At 47.9% G+C, this 22241-nt stretch overlaps 1 protein-coding gene across 10 annotated transcripts in view; it reads left to right on the top strand.

The window, feature by feature from the left end:
* Positions 1 to 442: 442 nt before the first annotated feature.
* Positions 443 to 22241, top strand: part of tcf7 (transcription factor 7) — a 76022-nt gene continuing 54223 nt past the window's right edge. For all 10 annotated transcript variants that reach the window (XM_064978802.1, XM_064978804.1, XM_064978805.1 and 7 more), the window contains exons 1-3: positions 443 to 866; positions 1021 to 1090; positions 1920 to 2023. In XM_064978802.1, coding sequence (XP_064834874.1) covers positions 684 to 866; positions 1021 to 1090; positions 1920 to 2023 — 357 coding nt within the window. In that variant the 5' untranslated portion in view covers positions 443 to 683. The remainder of the gene's footprint in view (positions 867 to 1020; positions 1091 to 1919; positions 2024 to 22241) is intronic.

The raw sequence follows: 22241 nt of genomic DNA on the forward strand, positions 1-22241 counted from the left end.
TTTCTACAACTTCACCAAATGTTGGGAGAAGATGATTTTAGATGTTGTATCTAAATACACACTGTTTACGAAGGAATCAAGTTTTACACTCTACATCCCCGATCTCTCTCTCCTGTGTGTGTGTGTGTGTGTGTGTGTGTGTGTGTGTGTGTGTGTGTGTGTGTGTGTGTGTTTATAACAATATATAACAATGCTATAACAATGTTACACATTAGATAACGTTGTGGGAGATATCCATCAATGCACAATAATCTGAAAGATTACAAAGTGTCCCCTTTTGTTAAAAACAAGTAACTCTATCCATGATGAGGTGTTAAAACGTCATGAATGGGCTAATGCCCAGGTTCTTAGGTGATGTCTCTTTAAGAACTGTACCCTCTGCGGAAACAATTGTACAACCCCCAACAAGTCATTGAATCTGTCAATCACCGGTCGGCGCTCTTTGATGTTGGGAGTCCTCGCCTTGTCTTGAGCTCAAATGCACTATTTGTTGCTGCCTGGCTGCATTACATTCAACGTGCAGGGCCGCTCCACAGCAGAGCAACTTTTGTTGAGTTTTATACTTTGGCCGTATCTGAGTGCAACAAACTTGGGAGGTTTAGGTTAATAGAAAGTTTCGGGTTTTTTGTAAGGAGCGCACCGCTGATTAGGCTAGGACAATATTTTGTTATTTTCAAAGCAACATGCCTCAGCTCAGCAGCGGCGGAGGAGATGATCTCGGAGCGAACGATGAAATGATATCCTTTAAGGATGAAGGCGATCAAGATGAGAAAATTCAAGAAAACGCTTTCACAGAAAGGGACTTAGCTGACCTCAAGTCGTCTCTGGTGAATGAATCCGAGACGAATCAAAGTCCGAACGCAGCGGTAGGTACAAGAGAGATAGTTCTTATGCGCTGTTGGTAAGGTTGAAAGCGGTTGTTTAAGGGGTCTTGGTATGAAACTTTTGTCGCCTGGCCTGTTCAAAGTTATTCTCAGGTTACTAATCTATGTCTACTGTCATTGCTTTGGACACTTTCAGGCGGTCAGACGGGGACAGCAAAACGAACACAGAGGTTATCAAGAGAAACACCGGGAGCATCTAGACGGCGGTAAGAACTAACGTTAACAAACTCGCATATTTCCAGACAGCAGCTGAAGTAGGCAAATTGCATCGCAGTGAGTGAAATACGTTCCCTGGGATTTCTGACAATATTGTGTGAACATGCTTTCATTCCCTGGGCTACATGGGTTATGACATGGTAATAATGTTTCAAGTAACTTCATTCTGAAAGACCTAACTAAAACCAAAAGCATAATGTAGCCATAAGCTTTTACTTTAGGTTTATTTCTTGCCCCTATATGGGGCCAATTCTGTCAAAAACACAAATATTTTTTGGGGGCTGTGCTGAACCTCAAGGCAGGTAAGTTAAACGCTATTTAAAGTTTATAAGGAGCTCTAGTTCAGTATAAATGTTTGAATGTAATAAATCACCAAGATGTGTCCACTCATGCAATTACCTGAAAGGGAGTTGAAAAAAATATTCTGTGGATCAATTACCTTTTTTTTGGACAGCCTGTAAAGATGCATCACACATTTTGTTACCATCAACAGTCAAGACTTGAGAGATCAGTGGTTAGCCCGCTGTGGTGTGTGACAAACAACAACAACAACAAGGGATGGTGGTTTGTCTGTTTTTGTGATGCAAGATTAGGGCTGTCACTTTGTCACACAAATATGTGACAGTAGTAAAACAAGTCTGTAACCTAGAATCTGTCAAAGAACTCTCGGTCATTATTTGTTGAAAATACTTTTGCTGAGCTATACCAATTTTACCTACAGTAGGGCAACAACAACAAAAATGAAAGTCATTCAGAAGGTAAGTGAACATGAGAAAACATGTTATCTCACTTGTTGTTGTTGTTGGTCTCACTCCACAGTTTCCAAACATCAAGATGGAGGGATGTATAAAACAGCGTATCCGGGGTACCCGTTTCTCATGCTGCCTGACCCATACATCCCCAACGGATCAATGTCCCCATCTGTAAGTCCACATCACCTTACCTTCCACATCACAATGTGGAGTTCATCACTCTGTTTCATTATTATGGGTTGGTATTCCAGGTCAGGCGCACCATCAGTGAAACGTCTATACCTGAAAGTAAAATTGCGAGGGCAACAAACTGTAAGGGAATGAGAAAGTCTGGAAAAAGGGATTCCAAGCCACGTGTACTCCAGTAGATTTTGATTTCTGTACTGCCATGGTATTACTCTGATATGAAGTATACATCCGCACCCTCATGCAAGTTTGAGTATGGCCTGAATCAGTAGAAGATCACAAAACAAAGTTTATTTTGCACACACTGTTGTATGTTTTCTGTGTATTGGTATCTTATAACGTTAAAGGGAACTATGCATCTTTGATGAGGTGAAGCACATTCTGTTATATCTGCAATAAATAGAAGAACAAAAATGCTCATATTCGGCATGGCTTTTCTTTTCTTTTCTTACAGCATACTTTTCGGTCTTCTTTTCGGGTCATAACGTTTCTTTCATCAACACTCCAAGGGTTCTGAAAGAAACGCTCGCACAATCAGAAGCTCAAGTTGAAACGGGGTCGGATATGAGGCCTAGTCATGTTGCCACTCAAATGACCAAAAAGTATCAAGTGTGTGTTTTGTGCCTGTGTGTGTGTGAGACACAGAATTGTATACAGACCAAAAACAGTCTTCCAGTTGTTAGGCCCCACGTAGTGGCTTTATATGCCTCCAAAATGCATCAGACATTTATAAAAATAATGAACACATTTTATTGAGACGTTCTAAAGCTGTCATTACAAAGTAAACACAATACTCTGAATTGTTTTCCGTGTTACACCCAGAAACTAATGTGTCGCTACCTCTTTCTTCTTATAAATCAATTCCCCCGTTTTATCCTTAAATGCCCCGCAGTGCAAAGCACATAGGTTCTAAAGATTGTTTTGGGGATAAAGGGCACTTTCTTCCTTGTGTGTTTATGTGTCTCCACGGCTCCACACAATGCTCACTTGTTGCTCCCCTTGTAATTACCCGGCAGCAATAGCAGTACTGTAGCTGCAGATCTATCTACCTGCCACTTCAAAAGGAAGGGAGGATGGTGTAGATGGTGATTATTGCATGGGACATGGCAGTGGGGCGCGAGGGGAAACAGGGTGGTGAATCCCCTTCTGTTTGGCCTACCAGTTGTGATGTTTACGTTGAACAAGGTGATGCCTGTCTTCACCTTGCCTCACCCAGAGGCAGGCACTCTGCTTCTATCTCAGCTCAGGCGCTCTATCACCTCATTGTTTTAGCTGGGTTCATTTTGTCGGTTTTTGTCTTGGTTGATGCTTGTCTTTGTTATTTGTTTTGGTAGCAATTTGTGAATTTACCTCACGGGAAACTATGAAAGAAATATTCTCTGTTTTTTCAATTTATTCTTGTCTGTTGAACTTTTGTTTAGGCATGTCAAATGACCTTGTTAAAACTCTAGACTATCCACAGGGTAACAATTCATTTTGTTAAAATATATAAGACTAGTATTCGACTATTGAAAGGAGAATTTGAATCCATTTTGTTAAAAAATATGTACATTTCTTCAATTAGTTGAAATGCCTCACGAAACAGATTGTCTAATGAGCTGATTCTTCACCCCAGACAGTTGAATCGCACCCCTTATTGTTTTAGAATTAATGTTATTAACTCTTCAAAAGAATTTCACAAAAATCTATTCTCTTTACAGAAATGATTTTACAATGTGTAAAAAGAAAACACAAAGCTGGAAAGCGTGTTCCTTCTAAGCCAAACGGGTCCTAATACAATTGTTACAGCGTTGTTTCATGGGACATGCCAGGGAATTATGTTCTGGCTGTAACATTAATGTAGATATCAGTTGTCCTTCCAGATACAGTGTCAAAAGAAGGCGATTTGAGACAATCCCAGATGCTTCACTAGATTTCCCGAGCTTTTCTGTGAACAAAGCTTCCTCCTGAGTGTGTAGCGGTGACGCGAGAAGGGTGTAATGCTGTGGATTACCAGAAGACATTGTTTCATTTGAGGGGATCAGTAGAAGAGGGTCGTTTGAAGGAGCCAAACCCCTGCGGAGGAAGGGTTCTAAATGAGAGCCACCAGAATACACTCCTCCTGATCTGTCTATTTCTCTCCTCTCTCTCTCTCCCTCTTCATGGTATCCTCACCACAATACACTCCTCCTGATCTGTCTATTTCTCTCCTCTCTCTCTCCCTCTTCATGGTATCCTCTACACTCCTCCTGATCTGTCTATTTCTCTCTCTCTCTCTCCCTCTTCATGGTATCCTCGCCACAATACACTCCTCCTGATCTGTCTATTTCTCTCCTCTCTCTCTCCCTCTTCATGGTATCCTCACCACAATACACTCCTCCTGATCTGTCTATTTCTCTCCTCTCTCTCTCCCTCTTCATGGTATCCTCACCACAATACACCCCTCCTGATCTGTCTATTTCTCTCCTCTCTCTCTCCCTCTTCATGGTATCCTCGCCACAATACACTCCTCCTGATCTGTCTATTTCTCTCCTCTCTCTCTCCCTCTTCATAGTATCCTCACCACAATACACTCCTCCTGATCTGTCTATTTCTCTCCTCTCTCTCTCCCTCTTCATGGTATCCTCGCCACAATACACTCCTCCTGATCTGTCTATTTCTCTCCTCTCTCCCTCTTCATGGTATCCTCACCACAATGCACTCCTCCTCATCTCCTCAGCCGTCTCTCTCAGCCCATCGTCTCGCTCTTCGAATCTCCTTTGCGATCACCCCTTTCCTTCTCTTCCTTACCTTCTGTCTCGCTTCTACAAATACACTTGTTTTCTCTCCCCTCTTCTTCATTCCCTCTCCTCTTCTCCTTCTGCCCTCTATCCTCTTTACTCCCCGTGTCACTCTCCTCTTTATCTCCCCTCCTCTTTCCTCTCCCTCTCTATCTCCTCCCTTTCTCTCCCTCTTCTCTCTGATGGCCTTGCATCCCAGCGGGTGGTGAGGCCCCGGGTGGAGGATGTTTGCGGTGGGCTGTGCTCATGGAGGGCTAGAATGTCAGGACAATCATCAGAGCCCAGAGAGCCTGTGATGTGGAAGATGTGGTTCACCGTGTGGATCACAGGCGCTAACATGTCTAGCGGACAGACTGGGGCGGCTGTAAATCATATCCCACTTACCCCTGTTCAATTGGAACGTAACGAACAGTTCATCGCGGACGTGTTCACATTGTTTCTTCAATGTATTGAATCTTGAGCAAGTGAACATTATTAAAAGGCCAGCTCGTTGTTTCAAATATTGGATAGTGAATTTTCACGAATACTCTTAACTGAGCTTTTTGGTGTTCCGCTTAAATTCCGTCAGTCAACTTTTTGAGTATCGTCATACAGGAAACAGGATACAATCTTAAAAAAAAAAAAAACTTTACCAGTTCAGCCCTCCCTCTCCGTATCTCTCCCTCTTTCTGTCTGTGGGTGTGCCTCTGCATTGCTTCTGTGCTGAACTATCTGTGCCTTAAGTGTTAGTCCTTCCCCAGATCAAGGGATTCATTACAAGCAAAGCCCAGGATCGCACGTCCCCAGATCACACATCCTTGTCTGGCATTGTGAAGTGCTGTTTACACTGGCTTGTTCAACTAGCCCCTAGTCCCTAGGTAAACAATAGCAGAACACTGACTTAGGCCCTGTAATCCCTGCATACAAGCCCATGGGCTGGGGCTCTGTGCCTCTGACTGACAACGATAAGAAACTGTGGTGCTGGATTATGCTCCGCTAAAGAAAAGCAGCTTTTCCCGGCCCTCTTGCGCGTGCGCGTGTGCGTGCAAAAAAACTCCTTGGAAATGTTTGACTGCCCCAAAATGGCTCCTTATTATGTAATTTAACATTATATGAGATTATTGAAATGGACAAGGATGATGGTGGCGGTTCTGGCAGAGTAGCCGAATGAAAATCAAATCAAATCTCACTTTATTTGTCACATGCGCCGAATACAGCAAGTGTAGACCTTACCGTGAAATGCTTCCTTCCAAGCCCATAACCGACAGTGCGGCTCGAATAGATGTATGGACCGCAGTAGAACATTCAGAGAAAGCCGTGTCAGTCAGAGAATGTTTAGGACAGCAGGAAATGACAGAGAGGCTGCAGATTTAAATACAAATGATGATAAGGGGCCCTCATCCTCAGCTCTTTGAAGTAGTTGTCTATAAAGAAGCCTCAAGAGAAAATGTGTACAAGCCTATTTTAAGAGGCGGAAACATTTAGAAAATATAAGAAACCTGTTGAATCCCCTGAGGCGTTTATAGCTGTAATTATTAATGCACTTATTTCCTTGTTCCTCCCCACCCCAATTTTGAGTCCATTAAAGAGCTCTCCTGAAAGTAGTCTTTGACTCAAAATCACAGTTTCAATGACTAACATGTTTTATAACTCCACCGCTTTTTTTTTTTTACAAGAGTGCTACTCACGAATCTGAGAGAGTCTCAGTTGGAAGTGAGCGCCTCTAATAAACCCTCCTCTTTAGTCTACTAGAGGCTTCCGCCGCTCGCCGCTCGCCTTTGGGTCCCTGTTTCTATTTGTCTGCGAGGTCTTTACAGTTGGGGTGTATGTGGGGGGGTGAAGAGATGTTGCACCCAGGTGACTCATTGGCTGACGGGAGCAAACCAAACGGAGGCTCAATTGCTGTTGTTGACAGCCCAGATGCTCAGGTGGATGATAATCACACAGGCCGGCACAGCACAGGGGGGTTTAAATAGAACGGCTTCCTTCCTAGTCTCCACCTTGCAAGCAGGACTAAATATAGGCCTCGGGAACATGCGGTAGCCTGCTTTGTACACCTTTGATGTGTAATTATCGAATCGTTGACTTTTCCAAATTCCAATCCGGGGTTGAGGTCCCCCGTGTTACTAGGACACTGTAGTTGTAGACAGGTTCATATTGCTTCCTGTTGACCTACCTGAAAATAAATGACAGGGGTGTCTGCTAGGCCGCTCGAAGGTTAATGGTCATGTGACATATGGGAAGCAGGTTTTGTATCATTTCGTGTTACTGTACTTCATAGTGCCGTTACATGGCACTTTCATACAGCATCACCTTCCCCAGATGAATCATATTTTAAGTATATACACACAGCCTGTACTTTTTCATCAAAAGAGAGAGAGAGAAAAATCCCTCGGCTTATATAACCATAACTTTTGATTCTTGATGTCAGAGGGTGGTATCACTTTGATGTTTCAGGATGATGTTTCTGAAAAAGAGGGATTGCCGGGGAGGAAAAGCAAGAGGAACGAAGATGAAGGAGGCTGAACATAACATGCGGGCACCTTTGAGTTGGCCTGAGCTCTGTGCTATAGGGGACTGGAGATAATATAACAATTAAGGTAGATAGCTAGATAGGGAGGAGACGGTTCGGGTCGGGGACTGCAGTGTCCAGGCTGGGGACACTGTAACCTGGGTAGAGTGAGTGACAGTCTCCTGGGCCACTTGGCCGATTGTCTCCGTTTTAATGGCCTGCCTTCCTGGGCCACAGCTGTCTCATTCTCACCCTGTTGTGTCTGTGTCCCTGGCCAATTGGTATTTGTCAGGCTGGGGGTGAGAACTCAGCAGCGTGTCCCACCACTGGTGGAGGGCCAGGGGGAGATGGAGGAGGGTGGTGCCTGGGTGGGGGTGGTGGTGGTGGGAAGCTAGGCCCTGGAGGGAGGGGTGGGGGAGGTCACCCCTTCAGTGGTGTGAAGTTCAGGCAGGTTACCGTTGTTTTCCTGGGCGCTAGCTAGTAGAATACGAGTGACTGAGGCCTCCATTGTGAATGAAGCCGTTGTTTTTGGCCCGTCCACTGTGTTGTCATCTCATCTACAGCATCTGGGCGTTAAGATAGGAAATCAGTCTTCTGTTTTCCCAACTATGAAATACCAGTGTGTTGGGTGATGGGGTGTGTCTGTTCACAAAGCCTGTTAGAGAGAGAGAGACGGAGAGAGAGGGAGAGAGAGAGAGAGAGAGAGAGAGAGAGAGAGAGAGAGAGAGAGAGTCGTTATTGTGGGGTTTGTTGTCTTCTCTCAATCAATCACATTTATTTATAAAGCCCTTTTCGCATCAGCAGTGCAGAAACCCAGCCTAAAACCCCAAAGATCAAGCAATGCAGATGTAGAAGCACGGTGGCTAGGAAAAACTCCCTAGAAAGGCAGGAACCTAGGAAGAAACCTAGAGAGGAACCAGGCTCTGAGGGGTGGCCAGTCCCCTTCTCTCTTGTTGACAGGCATTTTATAGATGGGTGGCTGAATGGTTTCTGCATGGCCTTAGATGACAGGTTGCCATGTGCTCTCTCTTTTATCTGGCTCTGTAAGGAACTTTATGACCCGTTTGCTCTTGTGAGTCTTCTGTCTTGCATCCAAACTACCATGTGTGCTCAGAGAAGGGTGGGAGCTTTCATCTTGATGTGTCCGTTATTGCTCAGGTGGAATCCCCCCCCCTGACACATGAAAACTGTGTCCGTTATTACTATTGCCCTAATCCCTGTCATTTCACAGAAGGTCCATAGCATCACACAGTGAAGCATGTAACTGAATGCTGCTCGATGTTTCGTCTGAAAAGTTTGCGAGGGAAGTCGTAGTGGGTTGAGCTGTGTTGGACACACACACAATACTGTGTTGCTTGCTTCTACCCAATGTGGATGAGGCGTGTTATAAAATTGTGTGTCATGGACGTCATTCACAGTATTACAATTATGTGTTTGGGTGTAGGGCCTATCTTATTCTAAATGGTTATAGTTATAACAAGTGACTAGAAATGCATATATTACATACATTTAATTCTGTCACATGATTATGAATCACTGTACATTATTGCAAGCTGTTTTGGTGCCTTTCAAGAGGCCACACAGGAACTCAGCCCTCTGTCACAGGTTGTTCTGCCCACTTCTGCTGTGGTCATGTGACGTGCGTCCCCTGCTGGGACAGGCCCAGTCGTGGAGGAGCAGAGCGGCAGAACCACACAGCAGCAGCAGCAGGAGAGAACCAGACCAGAGTTGAGCGGTGGTGGTGTGTGGGTGAGGGTGTGGGTGGAGCTGCTGGTAGATGGGTATCAGATGGGGCAGGATTAGGTCACTGTGATCGCACCCATGTGTGCCTGCCCCATGTGGCTGGGGTGGCTCCACCGGGTCTGGGGCTGGGCACCGGCTCACTTAGGGTGCGGGGCCCGGCCTGGTGGATGGGTGGGGGAGGGGTAGCTGGGCAGTGCTGGTGGGCCGTGGCTTGACCCCAGCAGTGGGAGGTTCAGCCCAAGGCCTTTGCTGCATCCCTAATGGGCTATATAGGGAACAGGGTGGGCGTTTGGGACACACACACCTTGTCCCAGAGCTGCGCTGGGTAGCTGCACTGGCATTGGAAGTTGAGAAATGGAATGGTCACATGTTGAACTGTATTGTGTTGAAGGGGAGGTGGGAAGTGGAGTCTGTGGTGACATGCAAGGCTGGTGGATTTCTTGGCTTCAGCCTCGCCATCCAAGAAAGAATAGGCATGTTAGGGTATGTATCAGTAGCATCGAATCAGATCAAATCTAATCACGTTTTATTTGTCACATGAGCTGAATACAACAGGTGTAGTAAGACCTTACAGTGAAATGCTTACTTACAAGCCCTTTTTACCAACAATGCAGTTTTAAGAAAAATAAGTATTAATAAAAAACTAAAAAATAAACATAACAAATAATTAAAGAGCAGCAGTAAAATAACAGTAGCGAAGCTATATACAAGGGGAACCGGTACAGAGTCAATGTGCGGGGGCACCAGTTACTCGAGGTAATTGAGGTAATATGTACATGTAGGTCGAGTTAAAGTGACTATGCGTAGATAATAAATAGAGTAGCAGCAGCATAAAAGAGGGGGACAATGCAAATAGTCTGGGTAGCCATTTGATTAGTTGCTCAGGAGTCTTATGGCTTGGGGCTAGAAGCTGTTAATAAGAAGCCTTTTGGACCTAGACTTGGCGCTCAGGTACCGCTTGCTGTGCGGTAGCAGAGAGAACAGTCTATGACAAGGGTGGCTGGAGTCTTTGACAATTTTTCGGGACTTCCTGTGACACCGCCTGGTATAGAGGTCCTGGATGGCAGGAAGCTTGGCCCCAGTGATGTACTGGGCCGTACGCACTACCCTCTGTAGCGCCTTGTGGTCTGAGGCTGAGCAGATTCCACACCAGGCAGTGATGAGACGAGTCAGGATGCTCTCGATGGTGCAGCTGTAGAACCTTTTGAGGATCTGAGGACCCATGCCAAATGTTTTCAGTCTCCTGCGGGGGAATAGGCTTTGTCTTGCCCTCTTCACGACTGTCTTGGTGTGTTTGGACCATGATAGTTTGTTGGTGATGTGGACACCAAGGAACTTGAAGCTCTCAACCTGCTCCACTACAGCCCCGTCGATGAGAATGGGGGCATGCTCTGTCCTCTGTTTTCTGTAGTCCACAATCATCTCCTTTGTCTTGATCACATTGAGGGAGAGGTTGTTATCGTGGCACCACACGGCCGGGTCTCTGACCTCCCTATAGGCTGTCTCGGTCGGTAGTCATTTAGGCAGGTTACCTTAGTGTTCTTGGGCACAGAGACTATGGTAGTCTGCTTGAAACATGTAGGTATTACAGACTCAGTAAGGGACAGGTTGAAAATGTCAATGTAGACACTTGCCAGTTGGTCAGCGCATGCTCGGAGTACATGTCCTGGTAATCCATCAGGCTCGGGAGCCTTGTGAATGTTGACCTGTTTAAAGGTCTTACTCACATAGGCTGCAGAGAGCGTGATCACACAGTCGTCTGGAACAGCTGATGCTCTCATGCATGCTTCAGTGTTTTTTGCCTTGAACCGAGCATAGGAGTAATTTAGCTCTTCTGATAGGCTCGTGTCACTGGGCAGCTCACGGCTATGCTTCCCTTTGTAGTCTGTAATAGCTCGCAAGCCCTGCCACATCCGATGAGCATCGGAGCCGGTGTATTACGATTCAATCTTAGTCCTGTTTTGATGCTTTGCCTGTTTGATGGTTCGTTGGAAGGCATAGCGCGATTTCTTGTAAGCTTCCGGGTTAGAGTCCCGCTACCTTTTAGCTCAGTGTGGATGTTGCCTGTAATCCATGGCTTCTGGTTGGGGTATGTACGTACAGTCACTGTGGAGACGACGTCATCATTGCACTTATTGATGAAGCCAATGACTGATGTGGTGTACTCCTCAATGCCATCAGAAGAATCCCGGAACATAGTCCAGTCTCTGCTAGCAAAACAGTCCTGTAGTTTAACATCTGCTTCATCTGACCATTTCTTTATTGACCAAGTCACTGGTGCTTCCTGTTTCAGTTTTTGCTTGTAAACAGGAATCAGAAGGATATAATTATGGTCAGTTTTGCCAAATGGAGGGCGAGGGAGAGCTTTGTATGCGTCTCTGTGTGTGAAGTAAAGGTGGTCTAGAGTCTTTTCCTCTGGTTGCACATTTAACATGCTGGTAGAAATGAGGTAAAACGGATTTATGTTTCCCTGCTTTAAAGTCCCCGGCCACTAGGAGCACCGCCTCTGGATGAGCGTTTTTCTGTTTGCTTATGGCCGTATACAGCTCATTGAGTGCGGTGGTAAATAGACAGCTAAGAAGAATATAGATGAAAACTCTCTTAATAAATAGTGTAGTCTACAGCTTATCATGACATACTCTACCTCTGGCGAGCAAAACCTCTATAGACTATTAGATTTCGTGCACCAGCTGTTGTTTACAAATATATACAGACCGCCACCCCTTTTCTTACCGGAGGCGGCTGTTCTATCTTGCCGATGCAGCGTAAAACCCGCCAGCTGTATGTTATTCATGTCGTCGTTCAGCCACGACTCGGTGAAACATAAGATATTACAGTTTCTAATGTCCCGTTGGTAGGATATTCGTGATCGTAGTTTGTCTATTTTATTATCCAATGATTGTATGTTGGCTAAGAGTACTGATGGAAGAGGCAGATTACCCACTCGCCATCGGATCCTTACAAGGCGCCTCGATTACTCCCTCTCTTTCTCATGCGAATCACGGGGATGTGGGCCTTGTCGGGTGTCTGAAGTAAATCCTTCGTGTCCGACTCGTTAAAGGAAGAAAAAATCTTCCAGTACGAGGTGAATAATCCAGGTCCTGATATCTAGAAGCTCTTTTCGGTCATAAGACACGGTGGCAGAAACATTTATATACAAAATAAGTTACACATAATGCGAAAACACACACACATAGCACAATTGGTTTGGAGACCATAAAACGGCAGCCATCTCCTCTGGCGCCATTGTACTAAAGCCATAAGGCCATATGTTTGTGCTTGGCTATGTGTGGGTTCTGGTCGAGAGCAGGCTGGGGACAGTCGGCCCCATACTTACCAACATTAAAATAACTTTATTTGAAAGGTATTTTAGATTCATTTTCATTGAATTATAAACATTTTCGTGTTTGGAAGAGCATGTGACTGCCCTGTAAATCTTATGGAACAAAATCCCAAAGAGAGAGAAAGAGTAAAAGATTCCACTCCCGTGCAGACAGACAGGCAGAACATTTTGCCCATTTTCCAACTCCAATCACAACATGGAGTCCTGTTGTTCTTCATGGATGGAATTCATTTGTTTGTTTATTTTTCCATCATTGACTCCAAAGGGGAACTCAGCCAGTCTTTGTTCAACATTAAGAGCAATGCCCCCTAACATTTTCTTCTCTAACGATCTGATATCCATTACCATGTTCATTTCAAACCGTTTTTTTTTTGTCATCACAGTGTTTCTGAAACAACGTGTAGTTCGGCAAAGAAGACTATGAAATGAGTGACTGGCTGGGTGGTTAGACGGTGGTTTGTTTGAAGCGTTGAGCTGTATCATTCCCGTAGGTCTCGGTCTCAGACATTCCCTGAAAAGTAAGCTGATATGTTTTGTCAGAGCCGATTCCTCGTGTGTATACTCATCCCTGAGAAAGAGGCCCTGAGATAATGACACCCTGCCTACTACAGGCAGGGAGGGCTCTCCAAACACACATAGCCGTAAAAAAAAAGCAGGTGTGAGAAAGAGATAGAGAAATAAAGAGATAAATTACGTAACCAAGTTCATTTCTACTCTTTTATTTTTCTTAGATGGGAAAGCACACATGGTCCCATAAATAATGTGAATATATGCAAACTGGCCCATAGCTCCACCTACACAACAGCATGGGCCGAGGACTATGCATCCTTTAAGCGTGGTTCATAAAGATATTGGCAAGTCAAATTCAAGGTCTTTCAGGGACCTTTTCAAGCACTTCATTGTCATTTTCAAGGATGTCAATGTTATACAATTGTATAATTTATATAATTGTACATATAGGGCCTTATACCCCCTCCCGCCCTCCCCCCCTCCTCCCAAAGTGCATGCAAAAAGTGTCAACAAAAAAAGTAGGCCATTACCACTTTAAGAAAAACATTTTTGGGGGGGCCTTGCCAATACATTGCTATTCAAATTTCATTCTAAAACATGTGATGACTAAATAGTTTGGATGCATGGAGATGTTTCTGCCTATGTGGCCGACACAGGGTCACATAATAAAGCTGTGAATAGTTTGGATGCATGGAGATGTTTCTGCCTAGCTGTGAATAGTTTGGATGCATGGAGATGTTTCTGCCTATGTGGCCGACACAGGGTCACATAATAAAGCTGTGAATAGTTTGGATGCATGGAGATGTTTCTGCCTATGTGGCCGACACAGGGTCACATAATAAAGCTGTGAATAGTTTGGATGCATGGAGATGTTTCTGCCTATGTGGCCGACACAGGGTCACATAATAAAGCTGTGAATAGTTTGATGCATGGAGATGTTTCTGCCTATTCATCTCACATAATAAAGCTGTGAATAGTTTGGATGCATGGAGATGTTTCTCACCATCACATAATAAAGCTGTTTTTATAATGTTTCTGCCTAGGAAGTGTCACAAAATAAAAATAGTTTGGATGCATGGAGTTATTTTTAATAAAGCTGTGAATATTTGATGCATGGAGATGTTTCTGCCTATGGAAAGGCACATAATAAAGCTTGAAGCCAACAGATGTCCTCATAATAAAGAATAGGGATGCATGCATGGTCAATCCAAAATAAAAATAAAGCTGTGACATCTGCATTGGCCCGTACAGTATTTCCGGCGATGCGGCCTCCGCAGAAGTCAAGGGCATTCTGGGAGCTGTCATAAGCATCCAATAAATTGGTCTGGTCCGCCCCACTCGTAGGGATTCAGGGCTGATCTCTACACCAAATCAACATGCGAATTCTATTGAATATAGCTATGGTCCCCCTTATATCATAATGACATAAACAAAAATTGTAGATTATTATCAAAGACAGTGTAGGAAATTTTCACTGTTGCCCTAGTACATAGAAAGACCCACATAGTAGACTAACAGTGAAATGCTTACTTACGGGCCACGCAGAGAGAGAAAAGTTGAAATAACAGACAAATAATAACACGAGTGAGTGAGTAGGCGGGTGTGGTGGTAATTACCGACGCTGTACCCCAGCGTTGTGAGTGATGATGTAAAAGCCATTTCATCTCAAGAGCCCGAGCCTCTGTTGCTCCTCAGACCTCCACAAGTTAAACAAGAGGCATCCCAGTTCCGCCAAGCTGCTCGCTGCCTTTCAAATGTTATGGAATGTGGTTCACTCTGTGGTTTTCCCCCTATGATCGTCTGGAGCCAACTGGAAACCATTTCACGTCTTAAAATAGGGCTTTGCTTTTGGGATAGAGAGCAAGGTCTTTGTAGATATCAAACAAGCTGTGGCGGGTAGGAGAATGGAAAAAAAGAAAATCTTGCTTCAAAAAATAGCATCAAGATTTTTAATGGTGGACATGAAAGTTATTAACGTAAACGCTCTCCCCATTTCAGCTGGAACCGCAGCGCTCTGTGCCGCAGAGCTGAGCTTTTAGTGCCTGAGCTTAAAGGGAGGTTTTAAGGGAACAACTGTGTGTAGTGGATACAGAAGGGATGCATCCCAATTGGCACCCTATTCCCTACACAGAGCGCCAATTTTGACCAGAGGGTCTGGTCAAAAGTGGCGCACTGTGTAGGGAATAGGGTGCCAATTGGGATGCAGGCTGTGTGCTGTGGATACAGAGGGAGACCCTTTCTGCCTCAGAAGTGATGACGCCTGTTTGAAGTCCCTCCCACCCACCTCTGTCGCACCTAGGCTGGTTGCAGTCTGAGTTAAGAAACGTTTTGGTTCACTGTTAGGCTGTGAGACCTAGTTCAGGTGCAGGTTTCATAGCATGAAAGTGTGTGTGCTTGTGTTCACATGTGGTATATGTGTGTGTGCATGTGATGTGTTCATTTGGGTGGGTGTGTGTGTGTGTGTGTGTGTGTGTGTGTGTGTGTGTGTGTGTGTGTGTGTGTGTGTGTGTGTGTGTGTGTGTGTGTGTGTGTGTGTGTGTGTGTGTGTGTGTGTGTGTGTGTGTGTGTGTGTGTGTTTGTGGGTGTGCGTTCATTTTGGTGTGTGTGTGTGTGTGTGTGTGTGTGTGTGTGTGTGTGTGGCGTGCATGTGTGCATAGAGAACACAGTGATAGCGGAAGGGAGTTAGCAGTAAACATTGAGAAGCAGGTAACCGCGTATGCACCTGGTATACCTCACCGCAAACGACTTCAAACAGTCAGAGACACCTTCGCAGCACCTTAACCATTTCACAGCCATCCACGGCAGACAGCATTCAAGGAACAGCGCCAACAATGAACGCCTCGATGCCTTAATCAGTTAAGGCAGGGCCACAGCAAAACTTCCTTGTCAGACACTCCCTAACTAACTATCCGACAGGCCTATACACAGCCCAGCCCTACACAGTCCAGACCTGCACAGTCCAGACCTACACAGTCCAGACCTGCACAGTCCAGACCTACACAGTCCAGACCTACACAGTCCAGCCCTGCACAGTCCAGACCTACACAGTCCAGACCTGCACAGTCCAGACCTGCACAGTCCAGCCCTACACAGCCCAGCCCTACACAGTCCAGACCTACACAGTCCAGACCTGCACAGTCCAGACCTACACAGTCCAGCCCTACACAGTCCATCCAGCCCTACACAGTCCATCCAGCCCTACACAGTCCAGCCCTACACAGTCCAGCCCTACACAGTCCATCCAGACCTACACAGTCCAGCCCTACACAGTCCATCCCAGCCCTACACAGCCCAGCCCTACACAGTCCAGCCCTACACGGTCCAGCCCTACAAATTACAGCCCTGGAGAGTCCAGCCCTACCTAGTCCAGCCCTGCACAGTCCAGCCCTGCACAACCCAGCGCTACACAGTACAGTCTTACACAGTCCTTCCAGTCCTGCACAGTCCAGCCCTGCACAGTCCAGCCCTGCACAGTCCAGACCTACACAGTCCAGACCTACACAGTCCAGCCCTGCACAGTCCAGACCTACACAGTCCAGACCTCCAGTCCAGCCCTACACAGTCCAGACCTACACAGTCCAGACCCACACAGTCCAGACCTACACAGTCCAGCCCTGCACAGTCCAGACCTACACAGTCCAGACCTACACAGTCCAGACCTACACAGTCCAGACCTACACAGTCCAGCCCTACACAGTCCAGACCTACACAGTCCAGACCTACACAGTCCAGACCTACACAGTCCAGACCTACACAGTCCAGACCTACACAGTCCAGACCTACACAGTCCAGCCCTACACAGTCCAGACCTAGCCAGACCACACAGTCCAGCCCTCCAGCAGTCCAGACCCACACAGTCCAGACCTACACAGTCCAGCCCTACACAGTCCAGCCCAGCCAGACCTACACAGTCCAGACCCTGAGTCCAGCCCTACACAGTCCAGACCTCCAGACCTACACAGTCCAGCCCTACACAGTCCAACCCCTACACAGCCCCCTACACAGCCCTACAACCCACCCTACAGTCCAGCCCTACATGGTCCAGCCCTACAAATTACAGCCCTGGAGAGTCCAGCCCTACCTAGTCCAGCCCTGCACAGTCCAGCGCTACACAGTCCAGTCCTGCACAGTCCAGCGCTACACAGTCCAGTCCTGCACAGTCCAGCTCTACACAGCACAGCCCTACACAGTACAGTCTTACACAGTCCAGCCCTACACAGTCCAGCCCTACACAGCCCAGCCCTACACAGTCCAGCCCTGCACAGTCCAGCCCTACACAGTCCAGCCCTACACAGTCCATCCAGCCCTCCAGTCCCCCTACACAGTCCAGCCCTACACAGCCCAGCCCTACAGTCAGCCCTCCAGTCCATCCAGCCCTACACAGCCCAGCCCTACAGCCCCCTACACAGTCCATCCAGCCCTAGCCCCCACAGTCCAGCCCTACACAGTCCAGCCCTACACAGTCCAGCCCTACACAGTCCAGCCCTGCACAGTCCAGCCCTACACAGTCCATCCAGCCCTACACAGCCCAGCCATACACAGTCCAGCCCTACACAGTCCATCCAGCCCTACACAGCCCAGCCATACACAGTCCAGCCCTACACAGTCCAGCCCTGCACAGTCCAGACCTACACAGTCCAGCCCTACACAGTCCATCCAGCCCTACACAGTCCAGCCCTACACAGCCTAGCCCAAAGGAGTCCAGCCCTACACAGTCCAGACCTACACAGTCCAACCCAGCCCTACACAGCCCAAGCCTACACAGTCCAGCCCTACACAGTCCAGTCCTGCACAGTCCAGCTCCTGCACAGTCCAGCCTACTACACAGCCCTACACAGCCCTACACAGTCCAGCCCTACACAGCCCAGCCCTACACAGTCCAGCCCTACACAGTCCAGCCCTGCACAGTTCAGCCCTACACAGTCCAGACCTACACAGCCCAGCCCTACACAGTTCAGCCCTACACAGCCCAGCCCTACACAGTCCAGCCCTACACAGTTCAGCCCTACACAGCCCAGCCCTACACAGCCCAGCCCTACACAGTCCAGCCCTACACAGCCCAGCCCTACACAGTCCAGACCTACACAGCCCAGCCCCCTACACAGTCCAGCCCTACACAGTCCAGACCTACAGTCCAGCCCAGTCCAGACCTGCACAGTCAGTACACAGCCCCTACACAGTCCAGCAACCAGACCTACAGTCCAGACCTAGTCCAGCAGCCCTACACAGTCCAGACCTACACAGTCCAGCCCAGCCCTACACAGTCCAGACCTACAGTCCAGCCCAGCCAGCCCTACACAGTCCAGCCCTACACAGTCAGCCCAGCCAGACCTACACAGTCCCCTACAGTCCAGCCCTACACAGTCCAGACCCTACACAGTCCAGCCCTACACAGTCCCAGCCCTACACCAGTCCAGCCCCCTACACAGTCCAGCCCTACAGTCCAGCCCAGCCAGCCTACACAGTCCCCTGCAGCCCCTACACAGTCCAGCCCTACAGCCCTAGCCCAGCCAGCCCTACACAGTCCCCTACACAGCCCTGCACAGTCCAGCCCCTACACAGCCCACAGTCCAGCCCTGCACAGTCCATCCAGACCTACACAGTCCAGCCCTCACAGCCTTCCAGCCCTGCACAGCCCCTAGCCAGCCCTGCACAGTCCAGCCCTGCACAGTCCAGCCCTGCAGTCCAGACCTACACAGTCCAGCCCTACACAGCCCAGCCCAAAGGAGTCCAGCCCTACACAGTCCAGACCTACACAGTCCAGCCCTACACAGTCCAACCCAGCCCTACACAGCCCAACCCTACACAGCCCAGCCCTACACAGTCCAGCCCTACACAGTCCAGCCCTACACAGTCCAGCCCAACAGTCCAGTTACACAGCCCCTGGAGTCCAGTCCAGTCCAGCTCTACACAGCACAGCCCTACACAGTACAGTCTTACACAGCCCAGCCCTACACAGTCCAGCCCTAAGGAGTCCAGCCCTACACAGTCTAGCCCTACACAGTCCAGACCTACACAGCCCAGCCCTACACAGTCCAGACCTACAAATCCCAGCCATACACAGCCCAGCCTGACACAGCCCTGCACAGCCCAGTCCAGACCTACACAGCCCAGCCTGCACAGCAGCCCAGCCCCTACACAGCCCAGCCCTACACAGTCCAGCCCTCCAGCCCTACACAGCCCAGCCCTACCAGCCCTAGTCCAGCCCTGCACAGTCCAGCCCTACACAGTCCAGTACAGCTTCCCAAAGGAGTCAGCCCAGCCAGTCCAGCCCTACACAGTCCAACCCAGCCCTAGCCCAGCCAGCCCTGCCCTACAGCCCAACCCTACACAGTCCAGCCATCCAGCACACAGTCAGCCCAGCCATCCAGCCCTACAGTCCAGCCCTAAACAGCCCTTCAGTCCACAGCACAGCCCTAGTCCAGCCCAGCCCTACACAGTCAATGTCCAGCCCTACACAGTCCAGTCCTGCACAGCCCAGCCATACACAGTTTAGCCCTACACAGTACAGCCCTACATAGTCCAGTCCTGCACAGCCCAGCCCTACACAGCCCAGCCCTACACAGTACAGCCCTACACAGTCCAGTCCTGCACAGCCCAGCCCTACACAGCCCAGCCCTACACAGTCCAGCCCTACACAGTCCAGTCCTGCACAGCCCAGCCCTACACAGCCCAGCCCTCCACAGTCCAGTCCCCAGCCAGTCCAGTCCATGCACCCCAGCCCACACCACAGTCCAGCCCTACACAGTCCAGTCCTGCACAGCCCAGCCCAGCCATACACAGTCCAGCCATACACAGTCCAGCCCTGCACAGCCCAGGCCTGCACAGCCCAGCCCTACACAGTCCAGCCCTACACAGTCCAGCCATACACAGTCCAGCCCTGCACAGCCCAGGCCTGCACAGCCCAGCCCTCCGCAGTCCAGCCCTACACAGCCCAGCCATACACAGTCCAGCCCTACACAGTCCAGCCCTACACAGCCCAGCCTAACGCCTCTCTCTGGCCACTCACACTCTCTCATACATCAAACATTTGATTCTGTGAGTCTCTGTGTCAGAATATTTTGTCTCCGTCTTTTTCCTGTCCAAAGATGAAATAAGAAGGTTTAGTCCGTGGATTTAACTGATGTTAACTGAGGAACCAGCAGAATGAAGAGATGAGAAAACAGCCCTTGCCTTAATTGTCTAAGAAAAGTGAGGAGAGAGGAAACCATAACTTAATTAGGTCTATAATCAATAGCCTAACTGTTAAATGTGCCTGGCTATGAAAATCATCCATATATATCTAAGTATGTGAACATCCCTTCAAATGAGTGGATTTGGCTATTTCAGCCCCACCATTGCTGACAGGTGTATCAAATCCCACAGCCATGCAATCTCTATAGCTTGCAACACTCACTACCGAGTTCCAAACTGACGCTGGAAGCAACGTTAGCAAAATAACTGTTCGTCTGGAGCATCATGAAATGGGTTTCCATGGCCGAGCAGCCGCACACAAGCCTGAGATCACCATGCGCAAGTGCCAAGTGTTGGCTGGAGTGGTGTAAAGCTCACGGCCATTGAACTGGAGCAGTGGAAACACGTTATCTAGAGTGATGAATCACGCTTCGCCATCTGGCTGCTAAATGACAGAAATGTCATCAAACAGTGTGCTTAAAGCATCAGACAAGCTCAGTGAATATAGTTGATTTGATTAAAAAACATTTATGTTTGTCCAAAGAACAGATAGCCCTAATATACACAGGGTAGCAGTACAGAGTCGATGTGCAGGGGCTCCTTGCACTCTACCTCTTTCTCTGCCTCTTTAGTTTACATGGTTGCCACCATTTCCTCGACGTCCTCTTCCTCCTTCAGAGGAGTACATCAGCTGTACCTTCTTCGGTGTCTTTCCAGGGGTACGAGGTAATTGAGGTAGATATGTACATATAACTAGGAATAAAGACACTCGGAAACAGGATAGATAATTAACAGTAGCAGCAGCGTATGTGATGAGTCAAAAAAAGTTAGTGAAAAGGGGTCAATGCAGATAGTTAAATAGTTAACCAAACAGCTACCCGGACTAAGTATTTAGCAGTCATATGGCTTGGGATTAGAAGCTGTTCAAGGTCCTGTTGGTTCCAGACTTTGTTCATCGGCACTGCTTGCCATGCGGTAGCAGGGAGAACAGTCTACTACATGGTGGCTGGAGTCTTTGACAATTTTTTGTGCCTTCCTTTGACACCGCCTGGTATAGAGGTCTTGGATGAAAGCGAGGGCCCATGCAAAATATTTTCAACCTCTTGAGGGGGAAGAGGCATTGTCTTGGCCTCTTCACAACTGTGCTGGTGTGTGTGGACCAAGATAGATTCTTAGTGATGCGGACACCGATGAACTTGAAGCACTCAACTCGCTCCACTACAGCCCCGTCGATGTAAATGGGGGTGTGCTCGGCCCTCTGTTTCCTATAGTCCACGATCAACTCTTTTGTCTTACTGAAGTTGAGGGAGTGGTTGTTGTCAAGTCCAATCCAATGTATTTAGAAAACCCCTTTTTACATCAGCAGATGTCACAAAGTGCTTACACATAAATCCAGCCCCAAACCCCAAAACAGCAAACTATGCAGATGTAGAATCACACTGCCAGGCCTCCTGACCTCCTCCGTGTAGGCCGTCTCATCGTCGTCGGTGATCAGGCCAACCACCGTTGTGTCAGCCAACTTAATAATAGTGTTGGAGTCGTGCTTGGCCACGCAGTCGTGGGTGAACAGGGAGTAGTGGAGGGGACTAAGCACGCACCCTTGGAGGGCCCCTACCATCATCACCTGGGGGCGGCCCGTCAGGAAGTCCAGGATCCAGTTGAAGAGGGAGGAGTTTAGTCCCAGGGTCCTTAGCTTAGTGATGTGCTGGAGGGGACTATGGTGTTGAACACTGAGCTGTAGTCTATAAACAGCATTCTCACATAGGTGATCTTGTCCAAGTGGGCAGTGTAGAGTGCAACACAAAGTTGCTTCATCTGTGGTTCTGTTGGGGCGGTGTGCGAATTGGAGTGGATCCAGGATGTCTGGGATGATGGTATTGATGTATTGGTATTGAGACATGACCAGCCTTTCAAAGCATTTCATGGCTACAGAAGTGAGTGCTATGGGGCAATAGTCATTTAGACAGGTCACCTTGACGTTCTTGGGCACAGCGTCTATTTTGGTCTGCTTGAAACATGGTAAAGAAACGACTGATGTTTACAACGCACTGGGAGAGCGTGTTTTCAGTGTCTTAGCTGTCACTGATCTGTCATTGATCCACTGATATTCATATGTGAACCCCCCCCCCCTCCCCCCCAGTTTCTAAATCAGTGAGGATCCTCAGCAGCGTCTGTCTCTGAGGA

Source organism: Oncorhynchus masou, chromosome 11 (assembly GCF_036934945.1).
Source record: "Oncorhynchus masou masou isolate Uvic2021 chromosome 11, UVic_Omas_1.1, whole genome shotgun sequence".
NCBI classification, from domain to species: domain Eukaryota; kingdom Metazoa; phylum Chordata; class Actinopteri; order Salmoniformes; family Salmonidae; genus Oncorhynchus; species Oncorhynchus masou.